At 43.6% G+C, this 16,947-nt stretch overlaps 1 protein-coding gene across 4 annotated transcripts in view; it reads right to left on the minus strand.

The window, feature by feature from the left end:
- Positions 1–16,947, minus strand: part of LOC138738973 (phosphorylase b kinase regulatory subunit alpha, liver isoform-like) — a 207,767-nt gene that overhangs the window by 91,046 nt on the left and 99,774 nt on the right. For all 4 annotated transcript variants that reach the window (XM_069890252.1, XM_069890251.1, XM_069890248.1 and 1 more), the window contains exons 12-15: positions 15,828–15,923; positions 15,099–15,206; positions 10,316–10,394; positions 3,256–3,390 (exon numbers count right to left, since the gene is read on the minus strand). In XM_069890252.1, the coding sequence (XP_069746353.1) occupies positions 3,256–3,390; positions 10,316–10,394; positions 15,099–15,206; positions 15,828–15,923 (418 nt within the window). The remainder of the gene's footprint in view (positions 1–3,255; positions 3,391–10,315; positions 10,395–15,098; positions 15,207–15,827; positions 15,924–16,947) is intronic.

Here is a 16,947-nt window from a genome sequence, read left to right on the forward strand (position 1 = left end):
TTCAGGACAAATTTATTCCAAAGTGGAGGAAATGCTCTAGGAGATGCAAATGGCAGCCGTGGCTAACTAATGAAATCAAGTGCAATATCAAATCCAAAGGGAGTAAGTATAAGATAGCGAAGCGGAGTGGGAAGTTAGAGGATTGGGAAACCTTCAAAGAGCATCAGAGGGTAAAATGAAGTACGAGAGGAAATTAGCAAATAATATAATGGAGGATAGCAAAAGCTTTTTTAAATATGTGAAGAGGAAGAAATTGGTTCGGACTAAAATTGGTCCATTAACAATGGAAAAGGGTGGAATTATTACCGGAAACAAGGAGTTGGCTGAGGAATTTAACAAATACCAAGGAGGATATAGGTTATGGTCAGTTAGGGGGTAGTGGTCATGAGGTATCAAGAGACTTGGGGAACTTTCCTGGGGAAGTAGGGGATCTAATGGATATCCGGATCCAGAAGCAGGAGGTTGTGAGTAAATTGTTGGGACTGAGGGCTGATAAATTCCCAGGGCCTGATGGGCTGCATCCCAGGGTGCTTAAAGAAGTTGCTATGGAAATTGAGGAGGCACTGGTCGACATTTTCCAAAGTTCCATAGATTCGGGGGAGGTCCCTGAGGATTGGAGAGTGGCTGATGTGGTGCCGATTTTTAAGAAGGGAGGGAGGGAGAAAACGGGAAATTATAGACCGGTCAGCCTGACGTCAGTGGTGGGGAAGATATTGGAATCTATCATAAAAGGAGTAATAGCAGAACACTTAGGCAGAAATAATAGTATAAGGGCTAGTCAGCATGGATTCCTTAAGGGTAAGTCATGTTTGACTAACCTTCTGGAATTTTTCGAGGATGTGACAAAGAGGGTGGACTTGGGAGAGCCAGTGGATGTGGTGTATTTGGACTTCCAGAAGGCCTTTGATAAGGTACCGCACGGGAGACTAGTGGGCAAGATCAGGGAGCATGGTATTGGAGGTAAGTTGCTGACATGGATAGGAAATTGGTTAAGAAATAGGAAACAAAGGGTTGGAGTAAGCGGGTCTTTTTCAGGATGGTAGGATGTGACGAGTGGAGTGCCGCAGGGATCGGTATTGGGTCCTCAGTTGTTTGTAATTTATGTAAATGATTTGGATGAGGGGATTATTAATAACATGAGCAAATTTGCAGATGACACTAAACTGGGTGGCGGTGTGGGGCGTGAGGAGGATGTCAGGAAAATGTAGAGGGGCTTGGACAGGTTGGGGGAGTGGGCTGCTGAATGGAAGATGACGTTCAATGTGAGCAAATGTGAGGTTATCCATTTTGGGGGCAATAATAGGAAAGCTGAGTATTATTTAAATGGAAACAAGCTAGGGAGTGGGGAGGTGCAAATGGATCTGAGTGTACTTGTTCACCGGTCACTGAAGGCTAACATGCAGGTTCAGAAAGCTGTGAAGAAGGCAAATGGCATGTTGGCTTTCATAAAGAGGGGATTGGAGTATATGAACAGAGACGCCCTTCTGCAGTTGTACAGGGCCATGATGAGACCCCACCTGGAGTATTGCGTCCAGTTCTGGTCTCCAATTTTGAGGAAGGACATACTAGCTATAGAGGGTGTGCAGCGCAGATTTACAAGGTTAGTTCCAGGGATGGCGGGGTTGACATATGCTGAAAGGCTAGAAAAACTGGACTTGTATCCGATGGAGTTTAGAAGGATGAGGGGGGACATGATTGAGGTATACAAAATTATCAGGGGGATAGACAGGGTGAAGTCGGATTACTTGTTCCCAATGATGGGGAAGATGAGGACTAGAGGGCATAGTTTAAGAATACAGGGTAGGCCCTTTAGGACGGAGATGAGAAAACATTTTTTTACCCAGAGAAGTGTGAATCTGTGGAATGCTCTGCCACAGAGGGTGGTAGAGGCAGATTCACTGATTATGTTCAAAAGAGAGTTAGATAAGACTCTAGTGGGCAAAAGAGTTAAGGGTTATGGGGATAAGGCTGGAAAGGGGTACTGATAGAAGTGATCAGCCATGATCTGTAAAATGGCGGTGCTGGCTTGACGGGCCAAAGGGCCTACTCCAGCTCCTATTGTCTATTGTCCCTCTGTTCATCCACACTTAAGTATCCAACCATTAACCCTGTACTCAGCATTCAGGTTTGACCTTCCAAAATGCATCACCTCACAGTTATCTGGATTGAAATCCATCTGCCACTTTTCTATCCAACTCTGCATCCTATCTATATCCTTTTGTCACCTACAACAACCTTCAGCTCCATCCACAACTCATCCAATCTCCATATCATCTACAAACTCTCTGACCTATCCTTCCACTTCTTCACCTTGGTCATTTATAAAAACAGTAAAGAGCAGGAGTCCCAGAATAGATCCCTGCGGCACTCCACTAGTCACTGACCTCCAGGCAGAATACTTTCCATCCACTACTCTCTGCTTTCCACAGACAAGCCAATTCTGATTCCACACAGCCAAGGTTCCATGATCCCATGCTTCAGGACTTTCTGAATCAGCCTCTCATCGGGGTACCTTGTAAAATGCCTTAATAAAATCCATATACACCACATCTACCACCTTAGTTGTGGATGGAGCTGAAGGTTGTTGTAGGTGACAAAAGGATATAGATAGGATGCAGAGTTGGACAGAAAAGTGCGTCAGAGGCAGTGTTGCAACTTTGTTGTGAAAAATGACGCAACTGTGAGGTGATGCATTTTGGAAGGTCAAACCTGAATGCTGAGTACAGGGTTAATGGTTGGATACTTAAGTGTGGATGAACAGAGGGACCTTGGGGTTCAATCCAGACCTCTCAAGGTTGCCACGCAGGTTGATAGGTTAGTTAAGGCCTATAGGATGCTGGGCTTCATTTGTCGGGGGATTGAGATCAAGATACGAGAGATGCAGATACAAGTGGCAAATGATGAATCTCACAGACAATCTGACTGAGAATTCTCCCACACCTTAGTACATTGCATCCAAGCCCAACATCTGTAGACTTGTTCAACTGAGAATTAATTATGTGTTTAAGGAGGAAGGGGATTAAATGAGTATGAGGAGGGATGAAAGGTATAACTGGAGGAACTCATTTCTAACTGAGCTAACTAACAGGACAAAGTCAGATGAAATCATCTCTGTGCAGTGGTTGATTCCAATATTTTCTGTAATTTCAAGAATTTACATTTCCTTATTCACTTCATTACACGTTTGTAAGATTTCCTGTATTGGTAACGATTGGGTCCCATTCATTTATTCATCCAGCCAGGTGCTACACTTACCCAGTTTTGAGTAGATGTGGCTTAGAATTCTTCCTGGCTGCACTCTGATTGGAACGACATCAGAAACAGTTTCGACATGCAAATTATGCTTTGCCAAAATTTTCTTTATATTTTCTGATTCAGCCAATATTGACACTGGATAATGAGAAAGAAACAGTCACACCATGTAAAGTGAACTGGATTTAACCTTCAGTATAGATTCTCCCCACATTAGATTTGGAAGATGATGTGTTTTAAGGAGTGGGGAGGCGATGGCGATGGGGGAAGTGAATAAACCTTTGACTATTACTCCATCAACTAATCACTGAATGAACGATCCCCAGAATTTCAACCTAAAATGTTGGTTTTGAGCAATACCCTTTTGCATATGATGACCCTCCCAAATCTGGCAATTACCACTGACCAGTGGATGCTGTTAAAAGAAAATCACAATATTGTAATAACAAATGATCATTTAAAGGTTTTAATTTTATTTGGATATTTTAAAATAAAATCACTTAAAGGTTGTACAGAGGGCGGATGAACCCCACAGAGGAGCGCTGAGAATTCACAAATAACTAATGGGGCATGCGCAAGATTGCGTCAGAGGCAGTGTTGCAACTTTGTTGTGAAGGTACAAATATTAGAGCCAGCATACAGGATGACCATGATTTTAAGCTAACATTTTTAAATTTTGAGGATCATCCAACAGGGTCAGTATTTTGTTCTGTGGATACTCTGCTAAAGAACATAATAGGAGCAGGAGCCTGCTCTGCCATTCTGGCTGTGGACTCAGCTTCACTTACCTGCCCATTCCCTGTGGACTCAGCTCCACTTAACCTGCCCATTCTGGCTGTGGACTCAGCTCCACTTACTTTCCCATTCCCTGTAGATTCAGCTCCACTTACCTGCCCATTCCCTGTGGATTCAGCTCCACTTACCTGCTCATTCCCTGTGGACTAAGCTCCACTTACCTGCCCATTCTGGCTATGGACTCAGCTCCACTTACCTTCCCATTCCCTGTAGATTCAGCTCCACTTACCTGCCCATTCCCTGTGGATTCAGCTCCACTTACCTGCCCATTCCCTGTGGACTCAACTCCACTTATATGCCCATTCCCCATTACACTTACTTTCCAACTGTGCATAAATCTACCTACTTTTTAAATCTGTTCAATGAGGCAGCTTTCTTGGGCAGAGAATCGTACAGATTCACTCGTCTACAGGAGAGCAGTTTTGCCTCAGCTTCATCCTAAATTGAGGCAGTGCTTCCAAGTGCTGGAGTCACTTGCCAGTGAATACAAATTTCCCACCGCTATCTTATCCCTTTCATAATTTTACGTTTCTGTAAGATCCCATCTCATTCTTCTAAATTCCACCAATTATAGTTCCAGGCAACTCAATCTGTCCTCATTTGCTAATCGCCTCATATCCAGAATCAACCTGGTGAATGTCCTCTACACCACCTCCAAAGCCAGAATACCTTTTCTTAAATGAGGAGACCAGAACTGAACACAGTGAGGGTTCTCCAGTACTCTGTACAGTGGCAACAGAAACCACCCTGCTCTTCAATTCAATCCCATTACTTGATTACCTGCAAACTTTTTGAAATTCATAAACAAAACTTTGTAAGTTCTACAAATGGCTGCAGAATACCCCCATATGCTTTGGAACCAACTTTTTATAGTCAAAGCATCCCACAGCTTGGAAACAGGACCACAGACCCAGCATGTCCGTGCCCAACAACGTGCCCTCCTACTTCAGTCCCACTTGCCCCCATTAGACCCAGACCCCCTCCATTCTTCTCCCATTCATGGAGATTTCCAAGTATTTCTTCAAGGAAGCTAACATTCCTGCCTCCACCACTATGTCTGGCAGCTTATTCCATGTGCCCACCACCCTCTGAGTGAAGAACTGTCCCCCCATATCACTTCTAAATCCTAACTCCCTCATCTTCTAGTCATGCCCTCTCATATTAGATTCTTCCACCCAAAGTAACTGTTACTGTTCAGCTCATCTCTCCCCTTCAATATTTTAATCAATCTCAAGATCCCTTCTGGTCTGAGGAAAATGGTCTAGTTTTTCCAGTCTCTCACAATAACTCAATTTCTCCAATCCCAGCAACAACTTCATAATCCACTTTTGTACCCTTCCCAAATTTATTATATCCATTCTATTGCTAGACAACCAAAACTGCACTCAATATTCCAAGTGTGACCTCACCAACATGATGTCTCAACATCCTGACCAATGGAGCCAAGTGTCCCAAACACTCCCTTCACTGCTCTGTCCATTCTGTGCTGCCATTTTAAAATATCTCTGTACACCTGCATCCCTCGGTCCCTCTGCTGTGAACAGAGCAAGTCCTGCCCTGGTTTGATTTACCCAAAAGCAGTAGCTCACTCCTCTAAGTTGAACTGCATCTGCCATTTTAGCCTAGTTCCCCATCTGATCAAGATCCCGTTGCAAATCCAGGTAACCTTTTTCACTGTCCGCTGTAATATGTACTACAATAAACAAACTATTTCACTTTCCCACAAACAACCTTGTCCAAGTAATTGATGGATGTTACAAAAAGCAGGGGTTCCAGTGCCTAATCCTGAAGGACTGCACTGGTCATGGTTCTCCAGTCTGGAAAACTGCCCTCTACACCACTCTCTGACTCCCATCAATGAGACAATTTTTTATCCAGTTGGTCTCCTATCCCATGTGCCCTAACCTTCCACGCCAACCTACCTTGTGGGACCTTATTAAACACTTTACATATAAATTATAATTATCTGCCTTGCCCTCGTCTATCCATTTTGTTATCTTCAAAAGAGCGGCCAGTGTGTGAGTGGCCCAGTGTAGGAGTGATGGTCTAAGGCTTTGACTTGAGAGGCTTTGGCGAGTAGAGGCTGAGAACATACAACAGATAGGATCTTGGCATGGCAATAGAATAGGTAGTGGGAAGGCAACTGGGGCAGTGGAATGTTCCAATTAAAGGATGTGGGATATCTGGGGCAGCACAATTGTCCCTGATGACTACACCTTCATCAAACTGCAGCTCCTAAAACACTGAGTTAGCGAACGGGAGCAGCAACTCAATGAACTCTGCATCATTCAGGAGGCAGACAGGGTGATTCGCAGAAGCTATAGGGAGACAATCACACCCAAAAGTCAGGAGGCAAGTAACTGGGTGACTGTAAAGAGAGGGAAGGGGAAGAGGCAGACAGTGGAGAGCACCACTGCAGCCGTTCCCCTCAACAATAAGTACACCGTTTTGGATATTCTTGCTAGGGATGATCTACCAGGGATGTAATAGTGGTCTGGTCTTTTGGCTGAGAAGAGGGGAGAAGAGGAAAGCTATAGTGATAGGGGATTCGACAAGCAAACAGAATAATATCGAGACTCCAGGATGGTATGTTGCCTCCCCCTTGCCAGAGACAGGGACATCTCTGATCAAGTCCACATCATTCTCAAACATGAGGAAGACCAGCCAGATACAGTGGTCCACAATTGTATCACCAACAGAGACAGAAGTAAGGATGAGGTCCTGAAGCGAGAATATAGAGAATTAAGAAGGAAACTGAGAAGCAGATCTCAAGGATGGCAATCTCAGGATTCCATGCACTAATGAAGGTAAGAAGGTTGTAGCAGATGGATGTGTGGCTGAAAAGTTGATGCAGGGAGAAGGAGTTCATTTGTGGACCACTGGGTAAGGTCTGACCTGTTCAAAAAGGATGGGCAGCACCTGAACTGGGGGTGGAACAATATCCTGGTGGGCAAATTTGATAGCACTGTTGGGGAGGATTTAAACTAGCTTGGTGGGGGGGGGGGTGGGATTCTGAATGTGAGAGCAGAGAATAGACTAGAAGATGGAAATGATGATGTAATGTGTTGTGGGTTTGTGAGGAAGGACAGGCAGGGGTGGAAACAGGAATGTGGTCAGTTGGAGGGTTTGAAATGTGTCTATTTCAGTGCAAGGAGTATTAGAAATAAAGGAGATGAACTTCGGGCATGGATCAGTACGTGGAACTACGAGGCATAGATAGGGTAGACAGTCAGCACCTGTTTCTCACGGCAGGATCAGCAAACACCAGGGGACATATGCACAAAGTGAAGGCAGGGAAGTTAGGGGTAAGGATTTTTTTTTTTTAAAAACAGAGTTGTGGGTTCCTGAAATGCATTGCAGGGATGGTGTGGAGGCTGGAAAAAGAAAGGGACACTTAAGAGACTCTTAGACAGGCACATGGATGAAAGAAAATTCAAGGGTTAAGAGGTAGGGAGGGTTTAGTTTTTGTTTTGGTAGGCATATGTGGATCAGCATAACATTGTGGGTTGAAGGGCCTGTACTGTGCCCTACCGGCATCACCTACGGCTCCTAGAACGCTTCCACCAGCGTTGTCTCCGCTTCATCCTCAACATTCATTGGAGCGCTTTCATCCCTAACGTCGAAGTACTCGAGATGGCAGAGGTCGACAGCATCGAGTCCACGCTGCTGAAGATCCAGCTGCGCTGGGTGGGTCACGTCTCCAGAATGGAGGACCATCACCTTCCCAAGATCGTGTTATATGGCGAGCTCTCCACTGGCCACCGTGACAGAGGTGCACCAAAGAAAAGGTACAAGGACTGCCTAAAGAAATCTCTTGGTGCCTGCCAAATTGACCACCACCAGTGGGCTGATATTGCCTCAAACCGTGCATCTTGGCGCCTCACAGTTTGGCGGGCAGCAACCTCCTTTGAAGAAGACCACAGAGCCCACCTCACTGACAAAAGACAAAGGAGGAAAAACCCAACACCCAACCCCAACCAACCAATTTTCCCCTGCAACCGCTGCAACCGTGTCTGCCTGTCCCGCATCGGACTTGTCAGCCACAAACGAGCCTGCAGCTGACGTGGACATTTACCCCCTCCATAAATCTTCGTCCGCGAAGCAAAGCCAAAGAATGACTGTGCTGTAATGTTCTATGCTCTAAATTTGTGAGATGCAATTTCCCACACATCTTCCACTTTGGTTCTCCTTACTTTTTCCATGGCCATCCAAATGTTGATACGTTCATTCATTCAAAATCCTCTCCAGCAGTTTTCCAATCACTGACTTTTGTGTTTCTCTATTGACATTTGACTCCTAATTTCAAACCCATGTCAGGGGAGCAGAAATGGGCCATTGAGTCAATCAAGTGTGCTCTACCATATGAATGGTGGCTGATATATTTTTTCCTCTCAACCCCATTCCTCTTTCTCCCCATAAACATTGACACCCTTAAAAATCAAGAACCTACCAACCCCTGCTTTAATTCTACCCAACAACTTGGCCTCCACAGCTGTCTGTGGCATCAAATTCCAAATATTTCCACCGTCTGGCTGATGAAATTTCTCCTCACCTTGTTCTAAAGGGGCGTTCTCTTATTCTGAGGCTGTGTCCTCTCATCCGACTCTCATTTGACATATCTCCTCCTCATTCACTCTATCCAGTCTTTTCAGTAGTTAATAGGCTTCAATGAAATCCCCCCTCATCCTTCTCAACTCTAGTGAATACAGGCCCACATTACTCATAAGTTAACCCTCTCATCCCCAGGATCATTTTCAGAAACCTCCTCTGGATCCTAATGCCAGCATATCCTTCCTCAAACCTGCTCCTAATACTCCAAATGTGGTCTGACCAACACCTTGTAAACCCTCAGTTTTACATCTTTCCCTGCATTTTCTGTTCCTCTCCAAATGAATGTTGGCAGAGCCTGGACCACTTTCCCCAGTCCCAAAATACTTGCGACTTCTGTATTCTATTTCTGCCTCTCCCCAAGCTCTTTCCTTCATAACCAGGTGTTCAACTTTCTTGTCTTGTCCATTCCTCTTTATACAGTTTCCCTCCCCCATTAAAACATTGCCAACACTTCATCTGCCAAAACTTTAGATCCCTAGATCTAACATCTGTTTACGTACTTAATAATTTTAACAATGTTCTGTGAAAAATGACGTGTTCAACTATTCAAATTCATTGCCACATGCATGAAGTTGGAGTGATTAAGACTTGTTTTACAAGCAGACCAGTTAGACATTGACCATAGAACAGTAAAGAAAAGGAACAGGCCCTTCAGCCCACGGCTCTGTGCTGAATACAACATTCCAAATCAAGCTGCTGCTTGTACCTGAAAGATAGATATCCATTCATCTGTCTATTCAGAAGACTTCTAAATACCACTGTTGTACCTGCTTCTACCATTTATCCTGACCACCCATTACAAGCACTCTCCATCTCTGTATAAACTATTTGCCCAGCACATCTCCCCCCCCCGCCCCCCTCACACCTTAAACATGTCCTCGAGTTCATGACACTTTCACTCTGGGGGCAAGATTTTGACCGTTCATGAAATCACTTAGGTACTGTCTAGTTTGGAAATCCATCCTTGCTGCAGGACAGCAGATTAACATTTCCCAAAATATGGAGTGGCTGCAGCTTATAACGCCGATCTTTCCATGTAATAACTTTGGCCTTCACCATGCTCAACTGCTCAAACTTCTCAACACACTCACTTTATCCTCTTCCAATTACTCTTTCTTTTCAATTGAAGGCCGCATCAACATTCTCTTCGGGTGGCCCTGCATCCTGGCATCTCATTGACAGCCATGGTCTGTGCTCAATTCCTTTGAGACATCATGTTCAACAGGTGCCTCCTTGGATTAGGAAACAGTGCCCCATCTTCACCTTCACAGGTGTCTTAAACTACAGTCTGCAAAACTCAAACACCACTTCCTGGGATCTCTGTGCTGCTTCTCCCCACTCTATGAACAGAATCTGCTCACAACCTGGGTTCATCAATGCCTCCTGTACAGCAATGTTTGATTGAGTCTGGACTCACTGAACTTTTGATGGATAGATGGGTGGGATCCCATTGAAACCTCCAAAATATTGAAAGGGAATGATTCTGAAAACTGTCAATATATTTCATTAGACATTAAGGTACATTGAAATTTAAATACTTTCCCAGGAACAGGAGAGCTTAAAAAAAAAATCAAGAGAGATTTTTCAAAGCTACTTGTGTGACTTCAAGTCTATGCATAACAAAAGAAAATTTTGAAGGTGAGGGTAGCTGATGGACCTTGGACAACAACATCAGGCCTGCTGATCGTGGAAAGTCTTCGACTTAAAGGATCGACCTCACCAGGAGCAAGAAATCCCTGCAAAACAAACCAAGAGTAAATGAATGGTAATGCTCAGTCCAAGAAGGCATGATAAAGGGTCCCCATCACCCTGGTCACAACCTCTTCTCACTGCTGCCTTCGGGAAGCTGATACAAAAATCCAGCACCTCTAGATTCAAGAACAGTTTCTTTCCACCAGGTGTTAGGCTCTCTAACCTCCCCATACCTCCCTCACATGGATTGCCAAAGATCTGCCTGCATTATTGGAACATCACTTATTTTCTCGATCCAACTCCAACTGTGGATATTTGTCAATCTCTTATATTTAGCATCTTTTCTTCTGTGTTGGCACATTAGCACAGCTCAGTTTTCAATTTCCCTCCTGTATGCTAAGTCATCAATCCTTTTTATACATCTCACAACATTGGCATTGTCAGCAAATTTGTAGATGGTGTTATTGTCGTACTGACCCACACAGACATAGGTGTAAAGTGAGTAGGGCAAGGGGCTAAGAACACAGTCATGTGGTGCTCCAGTACTGATGGAGAATATAGAGACGTTCTTACCAATCATCAATGATTGTGGTCTGTTATTGGAAAAATTAGGTCAGTTTAAAATTACCTCGACAATCTGCTTTAGAATTATTGCTTACTAAGGAAGAAACAAATAAGTTTATTTCTGAGATGTACAAGTTATTCAGCAGCGTGGACTCGATGCTGTCGACCTCTGCCATCTCGAGTACTTCGACGTTAGGGATGTAAGCGCTCCAATGGATGTTGAGGATGGAGCGGAGACAACGCTGGTGGAAGCGTTCTAGGAGCCGTAGGTGGTGCCGGTAGAGGACCCATGATTCGGAGCCGAACAGGAGTGTGGGTATGACAACAGCTCTGTATACGCTTATCTTTGTGAGGTTTTTCAGTTGGTTGTTTTTCCAGACTCTTTTGTGTAGTCTTCCAAAGGCGCTATTTGCCTTGGCGAGTCTGTTGTCTATCTCATTGTCGATCCTTGCATCTGATGAAATGGTGCAGCCGAGATAGGTAACCTGGTTGACCGTTTTGAGTTTTGTGTGCCCGATGGAGATGTGGGGGGGCTGGTAATCATGGTGGGGAGCTGGCTGATGGAGGACCTCAGTTTTCTTCAGGCTGACTTCCAGGCCAAACATTTTGGCAGTTTCCGCAAAGCAGGACGTCAAGCGCTGAAGAGCTGGCTCTGAATGGGCAACTAAAGCGGCATCGTCTGCAAAGAGTAGTTCACGGACAAGTTTCTCTTGTGTCTTGGTGTGAGCTTGCAGGCGCCTCAGATTGAAGAGACTGCCATCCGTGCGGTACCGGATGTAAACAGCGTCTTCATTGTCGCTGCTGAAGATCCAGCTGCGCTGGATGGGTCACGTCTCCAGAATGGAGGACCATCGCCTTCCCAAGATCGTGTTATATGGCGAGCTCTCCACTGGCCACCGTGACAGAGGTGCACCAAAGAAAAGGTACAAGGACTGCCTAAAGAAATCTCTTGGTGCCTGCCACATTGACCACCGCCAGTGGGCTGATATCGCCTCAAACCGTGCATCTTGGCGCCTCACAGTTTGGCGGGCAGCAACCTCCTTTGAAGAAGACCGCAGAGCCTACCTCACTGACAAAAGGCAGAGGAGGAAAAACCCAACACCCAACCCCAACCCACCAATTTTCCCCTGCAACCGCTGCAATCGTGTCTGCCTGTCCCGCATCGGACTTGTCAGCCACAAACGAGCCTGCAGCTGACGTGGACTTTTTACCCCCTCCATAAATCTTCGTCCGCGAAGCCAAGCCAAAGAAGACAAGTTATTACAAAATAAAATGCCTAAGTTGAATTTTCATAAATCAAGAAGTAAATGGGAACTTGATTTAAATAGAAAGAGAGATGAAAATGTTTGGAGAAACTTATGTAAGGATGATATGACTAAGGTTATAAATGTAAGATATAGATTAGTACATTATAATTTTTACATCAATTGTATTTAACCCCATAGAAATTAAAGAAATTTGAATTAATTTCTTCAGATTTGTGTTTTAAATGTGGACAAGAGATAGGTACTTTTTTAAATTCAACTTGGACTTGTTAAGAATTAAGAATTAATTAAGAGTTAAGAGTTAAGAGTTAAGAGTTAAGAATTAAGAGTTAAGAGTTAAGAATTTTTGGATACAAGTTCAATTGTTTTTGGAGAGAGTATTAAAAGTGAGTTTACCGTTTGATCCAATGTTGTTTTTAATAGGGGACATTAAGTCAATTGCTTTAGGATTGAGATTGACTATTTACCAAAATGAATTTTTACGTTTGGCTTTGGCTGTTCTAAAAAGTGTTTGGCTGCTACTTGGAAATCTGATTTAGTTTTAGGAATGCAAAGATGGCAACTGAAATGAAATCCTTTATTCCTTTAGAAAAGATAACATATAATTTGAGGAACATTATCATTTTTTTGTAAAAGTATGGAACCCATATTTAAAAACTCTTGGTACGAAGATTTAATCTCTCGGTGGCTCTGGTGGACATCTCTGTTTCTGCAGCTAAAAAGTTGATTATTGTTGTTTTTTAGTGATGGTCTCCTTTCTTCATAGGTGGAATGGGGAGGAGGGAGGGTGTTAGTGGGGTGGACGAGATAGGTTGGGGGGGGATTTATTAAATTATATAATGTTTGTATCAATATGTCATAATTAATGTTATATGATTTAAAATTATAAATAAAATATTAAATAATGATTGTGATCTGGAGGGGAGGAAATCCATGATTCAATTACGCAGTGGGGTGTTGAGGCCCAGGTCTTGGAGTTTGCTGATCAGGTTCGAGGGGACGATGGTGTTAAATGCTGAACTGTAGTCGATAAAGAGCTTCCTGATGTGTGCATCTTTGCTGCCCACGTATTACAATGCTTTTATATAATCAGTGAGATGGCATCTGTTGTTCCAGTAGGCAAATTGGAGCAGATCCGTGTTACATCTCAGTCAGGAGATGATGTTTCAACACCATCCTCTCAAAACATTTTATCACTATGGACGTGAGTGCCACTAAACGGTAGTGGCACTAAATGGTGGGCTACTACACTCTTCTTGGGCACCAGTATGAGTGAAGCCTGTTTGAAACAGGTGGCTACCACGCCCTGCCAGAGTGAGATGCTGAAGATATCCTTGAATACATTAACAAGTTGGTCAGCAGAGTATTTCAGTATTCAGCCGAGTACCCTATCCGGACCATATGCTTTCCTTGGGTTCACTCTGCTGAAGGCAACCCATACGTCATCCTCAGGTGCTGAGAGTAGAGGATCATCAGGGGATATGGGGGTGCACAGTGGTGTTCTGGTGATCAAATCAGTGTAGGAAGCATTGTGTTCATCTGGGAGTGAAGCTTTGCTGTCTCCTACTGCACCAGATTTGGTTTTGAAGCAGGTTATGTCATTTAATGTTCACTATTGTTGTTGGTGTATCTTATGTACCTGTACAGTTTAATCAGCAGGAATTTTGGTATGTCTGGACATTGTACTACAGTTTTGGTCACCCAACTACAGGAAAGATATTAAAGAGTGCAGAGAAGATTTACAGGATGTTGACAAAACTTAAGACATTGAGTTACAGGGAAAGGTTGAGAAGGTTAGGAATTTAGTCCCTGGGAGTGATAGAGATTGAGGGGAAATTTAATAGAGTTATACAAAATTATGTCGAATACAGATAGGGTAAATGGAAGCGGGGTAGGCTACAACTAGAGGACATGGATTAAAGGTGAAATATTGAAAGGGACCATTAGAGGGAACTTCTTCACTTGAAGAGTGGTGGAGGTATGGAATGAGCTGCCAGCTGAAATAGTGAATATGGGGCTCCATTTTTACATTTAAGAAAATTGGGTAAGTACATTGATAGGAGGGGTATGGAAGGCTATGATCTGCGTGCAGGACAGTGGGACTGCAGAATATGGTTTATGGGCTTAAAGAGCTTATTTCTGTACTGTTCTATGGTTGAACTTGTTTGGCCGAGAACGAACGAGTTGCATCCTTTCTTTCCTGACGTGATATTGCCCTCTCAGCACACATCAGGTCAATGATGAACAGGTCAGCCTCCTATAGACAATCGGAAGGAGACACTCCAGGGAAGGTTTGCTAATAAACCAAACATATTTTTTCCACAGCAATAAATTTAACGGACTTGTTTCCTCATAGAAAGTGTGTCCTGATTAGACTCCAATTCGTGAAAAACTGCTGACAATGCAGAAGATATACATTTTGTCAGTATGGGGATGTTCGCGACTGGCACATCCCAGGCTGCAAGAGTCCATAGTGAAGGAGGCACTGTGGCTTGGTGCAGCCAACACTAGGGATTTGTGGGGAAGGATGACAGTCTAGTGTCCTTCCAGGCATTGAGGGGCTGAGATTGGTGGGGAAAGAGAAGTAACCCTGGGTGGTGGGCACATTAGTGGCAATGGTACTCTAAACAGTTAACACTATGATACAATAAGCAAACAAATTTAACAAGATGAAAGTGAAAGAACCTTGCACTATTTTCCTTTGTGAATATACAAATATGACACAGCGCAGCAACTCATCTGGCTGCAAGTACAAAGCTATAAGCCCAAAGTGGATTGTTGCTCATTTGATAAATAATGGTAAAGAGGGTGGCATATCCTGGTTTGGGTTGAGCTGCTAAAGCCTCCTGCCATGAGTCCATGCACAGAAACCAAGGCAGACCACCCCAACTGTCACTAACCCAATGGTATTGTACATACCTCAGCCAGCAGGTTCCCAAGGATATACAAAGATTGCCCCCACATATGGGGCAATTTTCCCTTCACAATTCTGTCAACGGTATGTGGGTTCTTATACTCCTCGTCCACCTGATGAGAAAAATGACACCACGTTAGATTGGAATCCACACTCGACTGGAACCAGGAAGATCAGAGCTATCAAACTGTACTATATGTAACAACCAATAATGTCTAATAATTTAACTTGGTTAGTGTATCACTGAAGTATGAACCAAGATGTGTGTGAGGTATGTCTAAAAGGTGCATGCTTCACAAGATCAGGCAAGAGGGGATGAAATATAACATGACAACAAACTTGATGGAAGCTAGGAATTGGTGGATGCCCAGTAGCACTGTGGCAATGTGCAGTTTGAAGCCATGAGAGTTTCTTCAGCACATGCCCCTCCTCAGCTATACCCTTACCAAAATTCTAGGTGCGCAAAACTGGCTGAAATTTAACCCCTCAATCCAGAGGAAGGTGGGATACAAACTGCAATGGCTAAATAATCCACCCAAACTGAGCATTATAATAACCAAGAAGAGAGGAGATTCTCGAGGAGAACTTGAGCAGAATAAACGATTGGCTGAATAAATTACATGGCCACATCTAACTGTCAACTCATAATTGGCAGTAATGCGCTCAGTATCTGCGAAGAAATCATGTGGTCAGAGGGGAAGGTGACCAGTGATGAACACCATATGGTGCCCGACCTTGTCAGCAGGGACAGCGTACAGTTCTGGCACCAGCCGTGTGCCATTCTGCTCCCTGATCAGAATTTCCTCCAGGGCTTCTCTGTACTCTTCAACCTGTTGAAAAAAGAATTTGTAGCGTCAGGATACCTTTCCTGAAATGCTCCACACTCCCTCAAGTACACTCCCCAAGAGCATTGGATGTTTGTCCAATAACATTTGCTGCTGACGATGAGTTTGTCATACATATTATGCACACGTGCCAGAATTCTTACTTGCTGCAGCCAACAAGGTACAGGCAAAGAAAAACTATAATTGTAAACTAATTGAATCAAATTAAAATAGACAATAAATACTTTAGATCTAAATAGTCATAGCAATCCTTGTACAAAAAAACGATTTGCAATCATGCAGACAGTCCATAACTAGTGTAACAAGGGGAGGTTCAAGTGCCTAATGGCTGTCAGAAAGGAACTTCTTGAACCTAGAGGTGTTGATCTTCATGTAGCTATGAGAAAAGTCCCAGATGCTGTGATTGTACTAGATACACAAAACTGCTGGAGAAACTCAGCTGGTCCTCCAAAATCTATGGGGGAAAGTTACAGTGCCCCCCATAATGTTTAGGACAGACCATTTTTTCCTTTATTTACCCTGAAGCTCCACAGTTTTAATTTTGTAATCAAACAATCTAGATTATGTTCAAGAGTATTTGGATACATTTTAGTCTGGCCATGTAGAAATTACAGCACTTTTTAAATAAAGTCCCCTCATTTCAGGGCACCATAATATTTAGGAGATAGTAATAGTGTACATTAAATTAGTCATGTTTATTACTTTGTGCATACCCCTTGCAGGGAATGAATGCTTGAAGCCTGTGATTTATAGATATCACCAGGTGTTGTGTATCTTCTCTGGTGATGCTCTTTCAGCCCTCTTCTGCACCCATCTTCAGCTCCTGCTTTTCCTCTTGCTTTCCCTTCAGCATGTGGAAGACATACTCAATTGGATTTTGATCAGGTGACTGACTTGGCCATTCAAGAATTTTCCAATTTTTATCTTTAAAAACCTCCTTTGTTAGTTTAGCAGTATGATTGGGATCGCTGTAGGATGAAGTGCCCTCCAATGAGTTTGGAGGCATTTG

The sequence above is a fragment of the Narcine bancroftii genome, chromosome 7, assembly GCF_036971445.1.
Source record: "Narcine bancroftii isolate sNarBan1 chromosome 7, sNarBan1.hap1, whole genome shotgun sequence".
Lineage (NCBI taxonomy): Eukaryota > Metazoa > Chordata > Chondrichthyes > Torpediniformes > Narcinidae > Narcine > Narcine bancroftii.